This window comes from Poecilia formosa, unplaced genomic scaffold (assembly GCF_000485575.1).
Source record: "Poecilia formosa unplaced genomic scaffold, Poecilia_formosa-5.1.2 Scaffold278, whole genome shotgun sequence".
Taxonomy (NCBI): Eukaryota; Metazoa; Chordata; class Actinopteri; order Cyprinodontiformes; family Poeciliidae; genus Poecilia; species Poecilia formosa.
Window position 1 is genome coordinate 22,631 of NW_006800217.1, and position 18,077 is coordinate 40,707.

Here is an 18,077-nt window from a genome sequence, read left to right on the forward strand (position 1 = left end):
GCTCTAATGATAAATTACTGAGTAATGACTGAATAGCTCAGAAATAGAAGATGAAAAAATCAATCATTGCCCGGAAAACCAGCAACAATCTTAAAGTGTACTCTGAACATCACAAGTAATGGTTACCAACATGAACAAAAACACTTGCATGAAAGCAAGGATGGAGTGCACTTGTCCTTTTCCTGGATGGGTTCATAAAAGCATTAGTAAACAAGCAGCTCACAAAAACAGAAAATAAACATGTATCATTCAGTTCTGGTCAGAAATTGACAAACTTTTGCCATGGACATGAATGGCAAAAGTTTATTGATTTGAGACCTAAGATTCAATTACCGTAACTTATTCTAAATCTATGGCATTATGATTGTACAACAAAAAACTTCAACTAAAAAAATAAAAACTAAAGTTAGATGGAAACATTTTGGTGGATATTTTTTAATCCAAATGGGGTCAAATGACATACACCCCCATTATAATTGAATAAGTTTATTCCTTAGCAAGTTGGATTTTGACCACACTTATATTTTATCACTTACTTAGCAGAATAGGTAGAGTTGCTTTAAACAGGTTCTTCCTGTATAAGTTTTCAGTGTGTGAGGGAAAACCAACAACATAATGTAAGATTGTCTACTGCTGGTACTGCTAATGTCACAATTCTGGGCAGTTTGGGATTTGGCTTTTCCTCTGTGTTTGTGTTATAAACATTTACTGGCTTATTTATTTCAGATAAGGTTTTATATTTCCAGTTCATCCTGTTGGATCTAGTTTCTTTGTGTATTCTCACATTTTACTCTTTGTGCGTTTCAGTTTATGTCTGGTTCAAATGAAAAAAAATAATTACGCTGACTTTTTGACCTAGACGCGTTGATTATTGGAGGCGATTATCAGCATCTTATGAGATATTCCCTACACTACATTTTTTTATCTTATGAGATATTCCCTACACTACATTTTTTTATCTTATGAGATATTCCTGCCAAGTGTGGTGTGTTAATATCAGAGGTACATAGAGCAGCCAAAAAAAATGTACTCAAGCAAGAGTGAAAATGTATTTGATACAGCCACAGCTCCAGTGGAGCTAAGTAAGGGTGGCATTGGCTTATTTTCGGGAGGCAGAGTAAACAAATGTTTACTTTAATATAAATACACAAACAAACTTTCATGTAACATTTCAATTAAAAAATAACACAGTGCTGGTTCTGTTGGACCTCAGTGCAGCTTTTGACACTGCCGATCATGACATATTACTGAATCGACTGGAGAGTTGGGTCGGACTCTCCGGTCCAGTGCTCAACTGGCTTAAAACTTAAATAAAGAACAGGGATTTCTTTGTTTAAATTGGAAACTTGTCATGAAAGAGGTCAAAGGTCACATGTGGGGTACCCCAAAGTTCAATCCTAAGACCCCTCTTATTTAATATTTATATGCTCCCACTGGCTCAGGTTATAACAGGAAATACAATCAGCTACAATAACTACGCGGATGATACACAGCTCTGCATCATGATGTCACCAGGTGACTCTGAACCCATCCAATCACTGAACAGATGCTTGGAACAGATAAATGTGTGGATGTGCCAAAACTTTCTCCAGCTGAACAGAAACAAAACTGAAGTTATTATTTTTGGACCTAAAGAGGAGTGAACTAGAATCAATGCACAGCTTCAGTTATTACAAATGAAACCTAGCGATCAGGCCCGAAACCTGGGAGTAGTGATGGACTCTGACCTGAACCTTCAGAGCCACATTAAGACAGTTACAAAGTCGGCCTTCTATCACCTGAAGAACATCTCCAGGATTAGAGAACTTATGTCTCAGCGTGATCTAGAGAAACTCATCCATGTGTTTATTTTTAATCACATTGATTACTGCAATAGTGTCTTCACAGGTCTGTCCAACAAATCAATCCTCCAGCTGCAGCTGATCCAGAACGCTGCTGCTGATGTTCTGACTAAAACCAGGAAGACAGAGCACATAACACCAATTTTAAAATCCCTACACTGGCTCCTGAAGTTCAAAGAATAGACTTTAAAATACTGTTAGTTTATAAATCACTGAACAGCTTAGCACCACAACACATTAAAGATCTGCTGCTGTTGTATCAACCTTCCAGACCCCTCAGGTCTTCTGGTTCTGCTCTGCATCCCCAGAACCAGAACCAAACAAGGAGAAGCAGCATTCAGCTTGTGTGCTCCACAAATCTGGAAGAAACTTCTAGAAAACTGTAAAACAGCTGAAACACTGACTTCCTTTAAATCTCGACTAAAAACCCACCTGTTTGGAGTTGTATTTGAAACGTAATCAATTACGAAATTAATAATGGCACTTGACTTAAAGTAATGTTTTGATTGTTGATTCCATGTTGCATGACTTTGTGTTTTTTGGATGTAGAGCACTTTGAAATGCCTTGCTTCTGAAATGTGCTATACAAATAAAATTTGATCGATTGATTGACTGATTGATTTCTGACCATGTGTGAAACTTGTTCACCGATTTCTTGTTTTTAAAATCCCTCCAATTAAAAGTTGTGTATTTATTACAACTCAGTAAAAGAACAGTTTAAATGAAAAATCATACATGATAGTGATATTATTCTGTGTGATGAGTAAATTGTCTTTCTTTCTTGCAGAAACTTTGAATTATTTCTTCTCATACTGTAAAACAATGTAAGACTTCAGACTAAAAGAAATCCTGAGCTGCTCTGAAAGCAAAAGAAGCAACGTTTAAAGAGATTCACCTTCATTGTGTACAGGATATATCCGAGGAGGAATGGGAATTCTGGCTGGAGCTGGAGCTGTGAAAAGATAAATCAAAAGAGCATGCAGCATTACTGGAATAACTACTTGTATTTTAATTTCATTGCTTTGGAGACTTTCAAAGATTTGTGTAAATTCACTTAATTAACACATAAAAAAAAATCCCTTTTACTCAACAGAGATATAAGCTGTTGGTTGCTGTTTATATGCATAGTAAGATCTCTAGTATTGGCCCAAATTAAAATAAGACATAACCCTAACCCTATTACTGCACACCTGTAGGATGGAGAATGGAGACGGCAGCGCCCTCTGCAGAGCCGAGAAGCGAATGCACGCTGATACGATACAGGGTTTCAGGTTCCAGGTGGTTGAAGCAGTAGCTGTTGGTGGACTCATCCACAGTTTCCTGTTTTATTTGCTTGTCTATAAATAAAGAGTGAGAACCAACAAAGATGTTTACTCCAGCCAATGTGTTTTCAGAAACATGTTGAGCACAAACTTCTAGATCACCTTTAACTGACTGCATGACAACACGGTACCCATCAACCGCCAACACGGGCCTCCAGGACAAACAGATACTGGAGTGGTCCGATCTGACGACGCTTATGCTGCTCACACGCAGACTGGCTGCAGGGATGGACACACAAATAAGAGGGAAAAGAAACTAGATCACAGATGAAGTAGAAAACCCGATGAAACCTGTAAGAACCAGAATGAACTGATAACAGGTTTCACATTTTTATTAGTTTTTTTTATTTATAAGTTCATGGAAACTAATGTCATTTTTTGTTAATATTCCCCATTTAAATAAGCCACATCTTGCATATATTAATCTTTGCAAAACTTGTTTGCAAAAAAATAATTGTTCTGTGTTCACTTTTGTGTTTGAAAAATATTTATATATTATTTTTAGCTTCCTGTTTAACAGAGTTTGTTTCTTTGTTTGCGGAACTGAACCTCTGCTGTGATCATAAACCTTTTGTTTTTGATCATTTTTGTGAAAAATTTGCAATAAACTCTCAATCATGCATTAATGTGAAAAAATGCAAACATTTGTTGATGTAAACCCACACCCTCTACTCTTGCTGGCCACTCACTAACACATTTCAGTGGAATCTTAAACATACTTCCAGTGTTATGAGAGTTATTCCCAAGAATATTTGTTACAACACAGAAATAACCATCTGCAAATGTTCTTACTTTTTAGGTGTTGTGTTTGAGGAATAGTGAACATGAGTGAACATGTTTTAGCCCCTTACCCTTTAAAAGTGGTGTTGTAATTTAGAGTTCCTCAAGCATTCTGAGGGTCTCATTTGTGTCAAAATACTAAACTGAGAAATATGGAGCAGTGACAAAATAAATAATAACAAGGGCAAAAACAAAATTTACTACAGCGGAGTATTAGTATCTTGAGTAGCGTGTTTAGGAAACAGGTGATTTGATTAGGCCCAAGTTCACATACTGGTTTTGCCTTGAGCTGAGCCGCTGCCTCCTTCTTTGTTGCGATACTCTGCAGTGACTAAGATGCTATAACGTGTATCTGGCTGCAATGACTCCAGCACCACCTGCTTATGACCACCAGGGACCAACACCTGCAGGCAACAACACAGTTTTTCAGACTGCCAACACAGGCAGGAGGATTTGGAGTTTCTCTCTGACCCACAGTGATTTGTGATTCTTTGGAACAAGGCCCAAAACAGCCAGAAGTAACGCTAAGAGCCCACTCACAGTTCCATCCTGGGTCTCAGCTCCGGTCAGTGGTGTGTAAGAAACCCGGTACTGGAGGACATGAGCATTTGGAGGCACCCAGCTGACCAACATGCTAACTGCAGTTTCTTCTGACACAGATAGACTGGAGGGGCCTCCGCCTGACACTGCAGCAACAAACAACATGTTACACTTTTTTCAGATTCTGCCCAAAACAGAAAAAGAGAAAATCATTTTTACAAACAAGCTGAGTGGAAAACCTGAACATCCATATTTTGTTTGGTAGAAAATACCCCAAAACTTTGTTTAAATCTTCATGTCATTTGTATTTCTATTCTTCCTCACTTTTCTAAAGTTGATGGACTTTAGAAAAGTCCATCAATGTAAACAAACTATTTCTTATATAGTTGAAATGCATGCACTTATTTGTGCTCCTTATAAAAAGAGACATCCTAACAGCTGTGGTTCTTCTTGTGCTAGATATTCTGAAAGCAATACTCTAATTTGAGCCTATAAATTCTGAAGTAGCACCCTGGTATTGGCACTCATTTGCGATTTCAAGATCCAAATTTTCTTTCAATCCCAATTTTAATACAAAAGCCAAATTCTGTTAATATCTCACAGTCATAACTGACTGTTAAAATCCAGAGTTTCAAACATAAAAAAATTTTGACATTTGAAATTCATACATGTTTAAGTTTTTTCTGGAAAATTTCTGAGATTATTGTAAAACATTTTTGAGTTTTTGGTGGAAATGTACTTTTTTTTGGAACTCATAGGTATATATTGAAAACCTTTAGAAAAGTTTGAGAAATAATAAAGACATTTAAAGGGAAGCAAACTGAATTATTGGGTGGTTTATAATTTTTGCACAGTAGAGTGTGTAGATAAATATTATGGACTTACAGGTACTGTATCGAATGGCCACAGCCTCACTCTGAGCTCCATCTCCATAAAGTGCAGACAGAGAGATCTGGTATTCTTTATCCTCCTCCACTCCCTCCAGGATCGCTCCTTCATTGTCTCCGTTCACCTTCAGCTAAAACACACATGAAACCAACCAACCAACCAACCAACCAACCAACCAACCAACCAACCAACCAACCAACCAACCAACCAACCAACCATACATACATACATACATACATACATACATACATACATATATACATATATACATACATACATACATACATACATACATACATACATATATACATATATACATACATACATACATACATACATACATACATACATACATACATACATACATACATTCAGCTGAAACCCACATAAAAGCAACAATCTAAAGACATTTTAGAAGACTGCCTCGCCTTTCCCTCCTCACCTGCCTCAGGTCTCCTTCACTTAAAGAGATCCATTTGATGAGGTAATAGACCACATCATCTGCTGCTGCCGCCCAGCGTACCGTAATTTCACTGCCCGAGAAATTAGTCACCTTGAGATCTGATGGAGAAGGCACCTTCACTGGCAGAGAGGAAAAAGGTGGTGAAAAAAACCTCAAAAAGAAGAATCAGAGACTGGATGTGTGTGTATGTTGACTTACGTGTTGTGACGTTACTGGTGAGTGTGGCAGACAGGCCTTGTGGGAAGTGGGACTGGACTGAAACCAGGTATCGGGACAGAGATGAAAGGCTTTGAAGCACCACAGAGTTCTGGCCTTTTACCTCCATCTGGGGAAAAAAACTATTTCAAACATTTTCACATGCCGAGCTATCTATGAACTAGCATAAATGTGTATTATGCTATTATAAGGTGTCATAGACCCCTACTGAAACTCAGAAAAGGAAATATTTCAACACAAATGGAAAAAATGTCAATAATTTAACATTTCTAATGTTGAACTACAACAGAAGATTAGAGCAACTGTACCTGACATTCTATATCAAATTAATCAAACTGTCATTGATCAGTATCGCTTTCATGATGCTTGAAAAGGAATCAAAGTCGATCAGTGAAGATGTGACATTCCTTTTATCTGCTTAGATAATGATTTCCCACATGGAGATAGATGTACATGCAATTATTTGTACTGAAGTACCTTGAAAGTAATTTCCATAGTGCATGATGTTTGTTTTAACAAAAAACATTGTAAAAGCACAGAATCCTGTGGAACTTGCATCTTCCTTTCTTTTGTTTGGATCTCCATTAATTCTACTTCCACGCATCTACTCTTCCACAATGGTCCACAACTCAGAAGTAAGAAACCTAAGAGTGATGCTCTCCATTAAATTGAGCCTTTAACAATGAAGCAACACACTGGTATTGCTGCTCATATGAAGTTTCCTGATCTACTTTTTTCCTTCTGTTTCATTAAAATATTAATCCTGTTCTTCTGATATCTCACAGCCTTGTGTTTTCTTAGTATGAACAAAGAAAGTTGCTCAATGTAAAAACAATGTACATAGACATATATACAAGAAAACAGCATTCCTGATAATTCTTTAACTTTAAAATGTATTTATTGTGAGCAAAGTGGAACAGAAGACAAATTCCTTGTGGTGAATAAAGCTGATTACAATTCTGGATATCTAGACATAGAAACAGCTCTGCTGTGTGGCGCGTTGATGACATGAGAGATTGAAGCAGAAGTAGGAATAACTGAAAAATAAATGAACACAATACAATTTTACCTGCTTAATGTCACTACCGTGATTGGTGCTGTAGGTGATTCTGTGGCCTGGGACATCCACAGCACCAGGGACCCAGCTCACCTTTATCATGCTGTGGGTTACAATCGGGAAGTGAATTCCAACTGGAGCTGGGAGGGGTACTTAAGGATCCGGAGGGATCCGGATTTAGGAAAAACAAGATGAAGTGAAAAAATGTTTCAGGTAAATAAGACAGAGAGATGGAAATGCTAATGAGAATGCTCAGGGATTCACTTACGTGTGCGGGAGACTGAAGTGACTGGATCACTGGGCTCTTCATCATAGAGAGCATAAAGAGTGACAGAGTAGTCTGTTTCTGGCTGCAAGCCTGCCAGCTCCACCACTGTCTGGCCTGCACTGAATTTCTCCTGTCCATAAATGATACAAAACATTAATTAGGGTTGGAGCCATGTTATCCTCTTCCAAAAAAAATCAGTTTATGATGTACTAATATATTAAATTTGACCCTGAATATGTTGCCTGCAATTATTCCTTTTAGTAGTTAGATACAGAAGCACCACATTTAGGGGAAATGCTTGTAAATTTGCAAATGTTATTTATATCTTTAATGTTTGGTCAAATATTTCTTTGTGGTAAAAATTCTTCTTGGTAATAAATCTTATACCACTGGAAATTTGTTTATTTCCACTTAAATGGTGCCACATTTGGAAGGAAAGCATATTAAGTAAAATCTTCCCTGCCAGTGCCAAACAGCTCATTCTTCTATTAGCTCTTGTTTTTTTTTTTTCTTTTTTTGCAATAGATAATTAAAGTTTGATTAAACCAGACCTATTGGTCGAACTGGGGAGATGGGAGGTTATGTGCTGCTTCATCAGCCTCTTCACATCATAGGAGCGAGTGCTACGGGTCGATAATCATTCAGACTGGTTACTGTGGACCTTTTTGGCAATAGTATGACAATGACCTACTTGAAACATTTTGGTACAATAGCCTGGTTTGGAGAGATGCTTTAAATGTCTGTCAGGACAGAGGCTAATTGGTCCTTGAGTATTTTCTCTAGGATGTTGTCTAATCCTATTCGTGTTCCTTTCTGTCTTGGTTCTGTAGCCATCGGCTCTTTAAAGTTGTAGGCCTGCTCATCCAGTCTTGGCACTGTTTTCAATGTTAGGTTGTTGTTCAGTACCGCAAACCTGCCCTGTCAAGGTCATTTAGGGAGTCAGTGTCATCCTTGCTGGAAGCTTGGGCCCTCTGCCCCCCATTGTTTGCAATCACCTGGATGCCGCCACACATTGCTCGTGGTGTTCAGGTTGTGGAAAAAAACTCTTGGATTTTGCTTTGGCTTCCTTATGCCATGATGTTGTCTGAAATTCTTTTTAACACAGATGACAAATACTCATCCACATTGAAGCTCTGGTCATATGTAGCCGTTTCTCTGTCCATATCCCAGGCTGTGCATTCAAAACAATCTCGTTGAGCCTCCCCAGTACCGTCAGCCCACACTCTCACCTGTTTCACAGAGGGCCTCTCTCTGATCACCATGACAATCAGAGGAGCCCAGATGGGGACATTGTACTGCTCGATAGGCCTATCAGATCAAGAGCATTTGTTCCTCTGGTTGGAATGCACACGTTAATGGAAATATAGGAAGAGAGTTTTCATTTTAGTCTGATTAAAGACCGGCCACTATGAAAACCTCCTCAGGATGAGTGCTTTTTAGGTTGCTGATGGATTGGTAGAGAACATTTAGACCCTCTGTAGGGTTAGGCTCTGGAGGGGCAGGGGTGCTGTGGTGAACTCTTGATGCAAAAAAACATCACATCTATATGTGCCTGCAATAGTTCACCAGAAATTTTTTTTTTTTCAGATACTATTTTACCTTTAAAGATGCATTTTACTATGTAAAATCAACTTTTTAAAGCTTTAACTAATGTTTTAATGTTATTTCCTCATCAAAAACGTATTTGGAGTGTTGCCTTGATTCTTTTAATCATGTTTAAGAAATCCTTTAATTTTACGTGGCAACCACTTTGGGGGCCTAAACCCTTTTCTGGGACTTAACACTGCCTTCAAGATGTAAATCCTCCTTGGAGCTGCAACTCCTAAGCTTCCGTCTCAAAGAGACGTGCAACTCCCCCTCTCAGCTCCATCAGACTAGCCAGCAGCAATTAGCAAACACCTGGTGGAACTGTGCATCTGTGGAGCTCATTACAGGAGCTACTTCTCAGTGCAACGCTGCTAAAAAAAATGTTGTTAAAGGGTTAATAAAGGAGCTATGTAGAGATGACTTCCTGAACGTGGAGTTTCAGAAAGAGCAGGAGTTTCTTAAGGAGACAGAGACCCAATTTCAAGGCATTAAATTACAAAGTCAAATTTCTTTTAAGTTATATTTGTTACATGCAGCATTTTCATAACACAATTGGGTAACTATTGTGGTAAATGTTCTTATTAATAATATTGAAACACTGAATTAATCAGAGAAATGTGCATTTGTCTTTTAGGTATTTATTTAGAAGACCAGAGTAAAAAGAAAAATATTGATTCTCAGAGATCAATGAGAGAGAGAGTAGAAAGGAAAGAGGAAGAAGTGAAACTTAACACATAAAATTCTTCTTTTATATCTTTTCAGTCACGTACATGGTGCCTTATATCCAGCTCTCTCCTATAGAGAGTTTCTCTCAGTCTTTTCCATCTCCGGTTAATCTCTGTCCCTAAATCAAACCCTGTTCAAAGGAGTTTCGGTGGAAAGGAGAAGAAAAATGTCTCCTCTGACACTTCCGTTATGAGTTCTATAAGAAAAACACCTGCTTCATATCAGTTTGTTCTGATAAGCCAAAGTTTATTAGGTCTTAACACTATGTTACCTAATTGTGTTATAAAATGGCACTGTGTCTGGAAAATATATAAAAGTGTTCTTTGCAATATTGATTTTTTAATTTGATTATTTTTTTATTTTAATTTTTGATTTGAGTAAATTCTGATTTTAGATTTTCACTTCTTACCTCCTTTGCATCTTCAGGCTCTCCGTCGCTGAGTGCTGAGTATAGGATCATGTAATCAGTTGCACCAGGAGCTGGACTCCAACTTACTTGCAAAGTGCTGTAAGAGGAGGGAGTCACTTCCAAGTTGGATGGCATAACCAGAGGCACTGAAGAAGAAGCATTAAGAATGACAATGAGGAGAGGACATAAAACAATGTGGCATCCAATATAGTACTCCACTGGTTTATGTTTGTATGATTTGTGTTTGTGCTTTAAGCTGTGTGGATAATTTCGGTCTGCTTTAACTGTTTTGAACATGCTTAACAAAAAAATGGTTTCCATAGTTACCACACAGAGCCAGACAAAGACTGGGCAGAGAAAAAGAGGGCATAAAAAAAACATGTCCATTTTAAGTGGTCTCCTAATTTTTTCCAGATTTGTGCTACCAAATTCAAATCAGCCTCTTAAAACTATGAATCAGAAATATATATCCTACTCAAGATGTACAAAATGTAAAATAAAATCATATTTTGTGTTAGTTTATTTTTATCCTTGTGTTAATTATGATTATAAAACATTTAACCAGTTCAAACTTCCTTCTTTTCTGCACAAACTGAATAAGAAAAAGATTAATTAAATAAAATTTTTAAAGTTGGTTTTACTGTAGAATTATTTCATGGAGCCAATTAGAGCATTTAGTATTGTCTCCTTTTATTCCAATCCTTCTGTCCAGAAATGTTGGCGTTTTCAGTAAAGCAGCTGACATGCAGCAGCACTCTGATACAAATCAATGACAGAGGAGTTTCACAGAAAGATTTACTGAAACTTTCTAGTCTGGACCATACAATTTTGAGAATGTGATTCCTTTTTGTGCAGAAAGATTATATAATCTGCATCAAACAAGAACTCAAAGATATAAATGCTCTTCATTCCACATCCAAACACAGTAATCAATCAGCAAATTTCTTCTTTTTTTTTTTACATCTTTTAATGTACCTAATAAAGGCATTAGTATAAGAGTGCTCAAGCCTAGTCTTCCAGAGCTACAATCCTTCAACTTTCAGATGCATCCCTGTTCCAACACACTTGAATCAGATGAATGTTTTGTTACCAGGCCTATTGAAAGCTGAATAACATTTAGTGAGTCAATTGAGCCATTTGATTTAGGTCTGTTGGAGTAGGGATGCATCTAAAAGTTGAGAATGGTAGCTCTAAAGGAGTTAACGTCTTTTAGCAAAAGCATTCTAAAAGCTCCAAATCCACTTGTAACTAGGAAACCTAAGAGTTCCTCTCCATCTCAGCTAAATCGCGCCTTTAACAATGAAGCAACACACTGCTGTTGATGCTCATCTGATGTTTTCTGATCCACTTCTTTCCTGTTTGTTCAAAACAGTAACCCTGTTCTGATGATGTCTCCCAGCCTTGTGTTTCTTAAAACTAGCAAAGAATGTTGCTGAATGTAAAAACGATAGATACAATCTAAATTATTTCATAACAACAATATAATATGTTTATAACAACAATATAACATGTTTATATTTAAAAATATAAAAAGCATTTTGAATCTGTAGTATTGTTTGTTCAAATTATTAAGGCTGCAATCAATTGTTCTTCATTTTATACAATGAAGGACAATTCATTGTTTAAAATGTCCTTGAAATAAGAATTCATCTGTCAACTTCCCTTCACACAAACAGTGACTTATTGATGATGTCTAATACCAGATCTGTTTGTTTTTTGTCCTAATCTGAAGAGGAAGCCCCTTTCAATTCCCATAAAATACAATATTCATCAGCTATGTCATGCTCACATGTAGTGACAGTTCCTCTGAGGGCCAAGCCAACGCTGCTGGTGTACACAGGAAATATGGAGATGTGATAGAGAGTCTGAGAGGAGAGGCCATCGAGCAGAACAGTGGATTCAGAGCCAGATAAAACCACCTGCAGACACATTTTTACAGTCACATGAAGAAATGTGTAGATTGTTCTAGTTTTCTGTAGCTTAATAAAAACACAATCTACCTTACCTACACTGTATTCTTTTAATGGTGGCAACAATAGTCTAGCTATGGAAAAAATTAAGAGATCACGCACTGAGCTCCACTGAAAACCTCATAGTTATTCCACCAAATATTGATTTCTAAATTCTTCTTGAGTTAAAAAAATTAGTATTGTTGTTTCTAAGTGAATATGAACTTAGTTTCCTTGCATTATTTGAGATCTGAAAAAAAAAATGCAACTTTTTCATTATTTTGACCATTTCTCATTTTATGCAAATAAATGCAAAATTTTTGCTTGGAATTTCTTAGACATGTTATCAGTAGTTCATAGAATAAAATAACAATGTTTAATTTACTCAACTCTATCCCTATAAAATGTACAATCAGAGAAACAGAGATCATTTTAAGTGGTCTCTTAATTTTTTCCAGAGTTGTATAAATATGCAGCTTCTCTGCTTCAGTTTAAACACTCCAGTGGTGCATTACTATCATTGTCACGTAACCAAGTAAACACCACATGGTTAACGCCCTCCTGAAACATACACAACAATAAGATGGAAAGAAATACCGGTTAATATTGGCCCACTTTTATCAGAAGGATACTGACCAAAGTGCCCAATATCGGCTGATATCAGTATTAAAGCCTGTATATCAGCATGCCTAGATGTAGGAGTGTAGTTCTAACCTCCTGTGGACTCTGACTCTCAGCACTGTGGTAAACCACTCTGTACTGCTGGACGGTCTGGACAGGATTGGTCCAGTGCAGCTTCACTTGTCTGGATCCAAGTTGGGAAAACCTCAGATCAGTAGGACTGGGAAAGGAGAGGCCTGGTTGTGTGGTGGGTGCAGGCTCCATTCCTAAAAATACAACAAATCACACCTTAAGATGACATATTTTTCATTTCAGGTGACTGTACAATCACTTTGAGCCCACAGACAAAGTATCTGTGCGTAGGTAGACAGAAGTGTAGGGTACGTTTTGAGATGCCACGGTCCTCTATCCTCCTGCACAGAATGTGAACCAGCCGAGCGACCAGCTTGCTGAGCAGGGGGAAATCATTTACGTTGTAGACGTTCAGATCAACTGGCTCTGATGCCACCTGCCTCAATTCAGCTTCATCAGCATTTTTCACACCTAAAAACACAAACTTATAAAATTTATCAACCTCATCGGCAGAAGAAAAGGTGTCTAAGCAGAGTTAAAATTAGAGTTCATAAGACTAATTTTACAGTTTGAAAAAAAAAACAAATGATTGTAAATTAAACACAGGGGTAATCTCATTAAATAAGAGCTTACAGTGTATCTGGAATGAAAACACTGCATTAAAAGCTAAAATTTTCCTTCTACATTCTACACACTCTACCATAGATTGCATACATAAGCTCTGGTTGACCTCTTGGATGGTTTTTCAATCTCTGCAAGAGAACAACTGAGCTCTAATAACTATTTTAATTTGTAAATAATGAATACCATGGGGCTTTTTGGGACATTTGCTGTTCCCAAAAAGCCCTGTGGTATTGTTAAGAACATTTGTGATTTGATACAATGCAGTCTAAGAGGTCTATAGACAACTCCTCCTCTTTTACCTTAACTGCTTGGTTTCTGCAATGAAAACTGTAAGATCTTATGTAATTCAGTACAAGTGGATTCCAGTCAAGTTGCAGAAACATCTGAGGGATGATCAGTGGTAACATGATGAAGCTGAGTATCCTTTGCTAGTGTGAATACTTATGTAGATGGGATTTTCTTTGTTGTTGTTTTTTTTTATTATTAAACAAATGTGCAACTTTTTATACTTTGTCATTCTGGGATATTACAAATAACAACATACTGTAAATAAGGTAGAAAAAATGACACAAGATGCATGCTGTCAGGATAAACTCAAAACTCAAAGCAATGTTTTTCACTCTCACCTACAGCGATGATTTCCACGCCTGCATTCTTCAGCCGGTTAGCTGCTGCAATGGCATCATCCTGAGACTTGCCATCAGTCAACAGAACCAGGAAAAATGGTGCACTGGCTCGCGCTCCTGCCTTAGGCTTCATGTTTTCCTCCATGACGTGGAGCAGTGCCTGTCCTAGGAGAAAACTGCCTGGTTACACACTGGCAGACATGAAAAGAGTTGAAGCTGAATTTCCCTACCTGTAAATGTGTTTCCTCCTTTGTATCTGAAATTCCTCACTGCCTCCAACAGCTGCTCTTTCGTGGTGAAGTTACCGAGGTGCCACTCAGTGCGAGGGTCTCCGCTGTACTGGGTCAGCCCTGCAGCACACAGTACACTAATACTTGCCCGATTTTTCTCTCCTTTAGAGGGTCTAGCTTCAGATAGAGAACCAGTTCATTCCTGCTGGTGGCCTGGTCCTCACCGATTTGAATGTGGTTTGGTCCAATGTTGAAAGGCGTCACCAGACCCTCCAGAAAGTCTCTGACCCGCCTGAAGTTGGTGCGTCCGATGCTCCAGGAGCCGTCAACCAACAGCATGATGTCTGCCGCCGCGTCACTCTCACACTCATATGGCTTCCTCTGGGGAAAGCCTAAACGCCAAGATACAAAGAGAGATTTGTGTCTAGTGCCTAACAGCTGTTTAGCAGTAATTTATATAAATGACTGCACTGATAAATTATGTAAAACAAATAAAATGTGATTGATGGGGAAAAGTGGCTTATTTAGCCACTTTTATATATAATTATTGATATATATATATAGAGAGAGATATATATATATATATATATATATATATATATATATATATATATATATATAGTATTAAATTAAATGGTTGAATGCAAATCCACCCCACACTTTTCAGATTTCTACTTGTAAAAATCTTGAAAGCCATTTGTTAATTGTCTTCTGCTTCACAATGAGGAGACAGAGGACACGTGTATCCTGCAGCTACACAGGACAGCCTGTCATTATCACTTATCAGTGAACATTGTCATCATGCTCCAAACCAGCACTTACTGCTCTGAAATATTATGTTTTTCTAGCGTGTATTTTTAGACATATTTCATGCAAAGGTTTGCTGCTAAGCTTAAAATTGTTTAGAATAACTTTTGCTTGTCAGTACGGCTGTGTTTTAGGGCCATGCTAATAAAAGAAAAATAATTAAAATAATGAGAACAGTTATAATATTGCCAGAACAAAGTCATAATATTACAACTTTATTCTGGCAATAATATGACTATTCTTGAAATTATATGACTTCATTCTCATATTATTACAACTTTATTCTCATAATATTATGACTTTATTGTTATAGTACAATGACTTAGTTCTTGTAATATTATGACTTTATTCTTGTAATATTAGAACTTTATTCTCACATTGTTACAGCTATATTCTCATATTTCGACTTAAGCTTAACCCTATATTCGTATGACTTTGATCTTGTCATATTAAAACTTTATTTTCATAACACTTTGAGTTTATTCTAATAACATTGTGACTATTCTCATGATATTGTGACTTTATTCTTGTATGAGTCTATTTTTGTAATATGACCCTATAATCATTATGATGACTTTATTCTCATATTATTTTGACTTTCTTCTCCAAATATTTCGACTTTATTGTCGCTATATTATGATTTTATTCTCGTGAAATTATGACTTTTTTCTTGCAATGTTATGACTTTAATCTCATAATATTACTGCAATAATTTAATCTTAATCTTAAAATGAACAATAAAATTCTCCCACAATTTTTCCTTTAATTTTCTCTGCAGAAATTTGTGTATTTCTGTGATTTTGGCAGCTGGTATTTTACCCTGTTTCATCCCATGCTCCTCCTTGTTTTCCACCGTGGAACTATGCCGCTCCTTGTCTTTCTTCCTCTTCCTCTTCTCTCTGGTGCTTTTCTCAGGGGGCTCATCAGGGTATTCGGAAGCGCTTTCTGTGGCTGAGGGCTCTGGGGACCAGAGGTAATGGCAAATACATGGGTGGGGTTAAAGTAAGATAAGACAAGGTTGTTCCCAGAGAAGCTGGGGTAATACAGGAAAAACATCAAAGGGAAAAGTGAGGGAAAAAAAACTAAGTTTGCTTTTAATAAATAAACATTTTCTCTTAAGATAAGCAGTATTTATGGCTTATTTGTCATTTACAAAAACAGAAATACAAAATCTCTTCTTGTTTGTTGGATTTATATCTTTCACATCTCTCACTTGGTGCAGTCTTAACAGTACATGTTTTTATCAGTCACTTTTGAAAGATCCCACAAGTTTCCATGCAAGAGCCTCTTAGCTAAAACCACATGGAGAATGTCTACCAGAAACATCTAATCTCCACCATCAGAAATGTTAGTACTTTTTGTGAAAAGATCTGAATTAAATGGAAAAAATTCATTGTGTTGAACTGTCCAGAATTTGTGTGACCCTGTACTGCTTTTATTGTATTTTGAGTTATTTACATGTTGTATGTGTTTGCCTCTTTTTTTTTCTTTCTTTGTGTTCATGTAACTTTATGTTTAGTTATGATAAGGAAGGCTTGGGGAAAAAAAAAACTAAATCAAATTGAAACAACTTGTCAATTAATTTCTACCTTTGAATCTTCCCACAAGTCTTGTTGCAGAAGTTATATTAAAATCTTTGACTTGTCTCATGTTGTTAGTTCTCTAATCATTTTACTCTGACATGAGTCCTTGGGTTCATCAAAGTATTATTTTAAACTGCTAGCACATAGAACCTGCAGTTGTGATGGTGGCAGCAGTGGTGAGAGTGGGGTCTGGAAACAGGACTGTTGGCAGGTCCAGCAGAACAGCTGTCGAATCGTCCAGGTCCCCTGAGCCCGACCCACCTGGGATCAACTTCCTACGGTTCTCACGGCTACCGCTGCGGATCATCTCCTCCTCTCGCAGACCCTCCACTGTGAAACAAAAAGTTCAGTGTAATTACCCAAAATGGATCTCACACATTCCTTTTCAGGTGCTCGTGGGTAAAAAAAAAAAGCTCTAAAACTTACCACAAAAATACAACTGTTTTAAAATCACCTGATGTTCACATGTTTAAAGGTAAGAGATTCCTAAGAACAGGAATCCAGTGTAACCTTGGTTCTGACTGGGAACAAGACCCTGAGGGAGTGAAAAAAAAATCCAAAAGACAAAGACACATCAAGAAGGAATTCCCAGACCGCCATACTTCCAGCCTGACAGCTAGAGTGCTACAAATTTCCAAGTCAAGGTGTTTTCTTTGTAATGTGCCTGAACATGCTCAAGTCATCACAGAAACCTGCTATCAGCTGCGTGTTTAGCAAGTACCTGAAGGGTACACTATGCTCCAGGACAGGAATCCATCAGGCTGACTAAAAACATACAATATGAGAGGCATTCACAAATCAAGAGGAAATCAGCCGGCATGTACCTCAGATCGGGATAAATTTTACTTCTGTAGATGGTAAAAGAAGACAGTAGAGTTTCTATCTGCACACTTACCCTAATCCTTAAAATATCTTCTAACCCTACTAATTCTGTCACAATGTTTGCCAAAGGCCATCATTAAGGTTGAGTTTGGGTTGTCCAGGATGGATAATTCACAATCTAGGAGACACTAAGCTCATTAAAGTGTATGAAGCAGCTTTAAAATCAATTTAAGAAGGGTGTGTGTGTGTAATCAAAATGTGTTTATACTTAGTGAGAGTGAGACTGTATATTCTTGGTCAACAAAAGGCGCACAGGTTCGCAGAGGCTGCAGTATTTTTGAATATGAGTTATCATCTTTATTTGTGACTTGGCTGTCCAACCAGAGTACCTAGCTGTGTTTCCCTTGACCTCTAAATTGCACAAATCGGAATTTCCGCAATTCATTTAACGGAAACACGTCAATGGAAACTGGTCAATTTTGAAAAGCATTTTGTTAAGACGTTTTTGTGCTAGGATGAGGTGATTTTCTGGGTGAATCGAAATTACTGTATTTCACAAAAATGGAGCTAATGGCGAAAATTCAAACTGGAAGCCCCCATCCCCTCCGTTCATCCATCGGCGTCATGCTCATCTCCGACCTCAGCG

The 18,077-nt window shown here is 37.4% G+C and overlaps 1 protein-coding gene across 4 annotated transcripts in view; it reads right to left on the bottom strand.

Annotated features, from left to right (window-relative positions):
* The window catches only part of LOC103151306 (collagen alpha-1(XX) chain-like), a 39,030-nt gene that overhangs the window by 11,828 nt on the left and 9,125 nt on the right, over positions 1-18,077 (bottom strand). For all 4 annotated transcript variants that reach the window (XM_016681367.1, XM_016681366.1, XM_016681365.1 and 1 more), the window contains 19 exons: positions 16,760-16,939; positions 15,846-15,986; positions 14,444-14,611; positions 14,220-14,339; positions 13,990-14,154; positions 13,052-13,210; positions 12,761-12,933; positions 11,887-12,016; positions 10,098-10,243; positions 7,376-7,505; positions 7,120-7,259; positions 6,033-6,159; positions 5,814-5,953; positions 5,369-5,501; positions 4,484-4,629; positions 4,218-4,347; positions 3,266-3,382; positions 3,032-3,178; positions 2,737-2,793 (listed from right to left, as the gene is read on the bottom strand). In XM_016681367.1, coding sequence (XP_016536853.1) covers positions 2,737-2,793; positions 3,032-3,178; positions 3,266-3,382; positions 4,218-4,347; positions 4,484-4,629; positions 5,369-5,501; positions 5,814-5,953; positions 6,033-6,159; positions 7,120-7,259; positions 7,376-7,505; positions 10,098-10,243; positions 11,887-12,016; positions 12,761-12,933; positions 13,052-13,210; positions 13,990-14,154; positions 14,220-14,339; positions 14,444-14,611; positions 15,846-15,986; positions 16,760-16,939 — 2,649 coding nt within the window. The remainder of the gene's footprint in view (positions 1-2,736; positions 2,794-3,031; positions 3,179-3,265; positions 3,383-4,217; positions 4,348-4,483; positions 4,630-5,368; positions 5,502-5,813; positions 5,954-6,032; positions 6,160-7,119; positions 7,260-7,375; positions 7,506-10,097; positions 10,244-11,886; positions 12,017-12,760; positions 12,934-13,051; positions 13,211-13,989; positions 14,155-14,219; positions 14,340-14,443; positions 14,612-15,845; positions 15,987-16,759; positions 16,940-18,077) is intronic.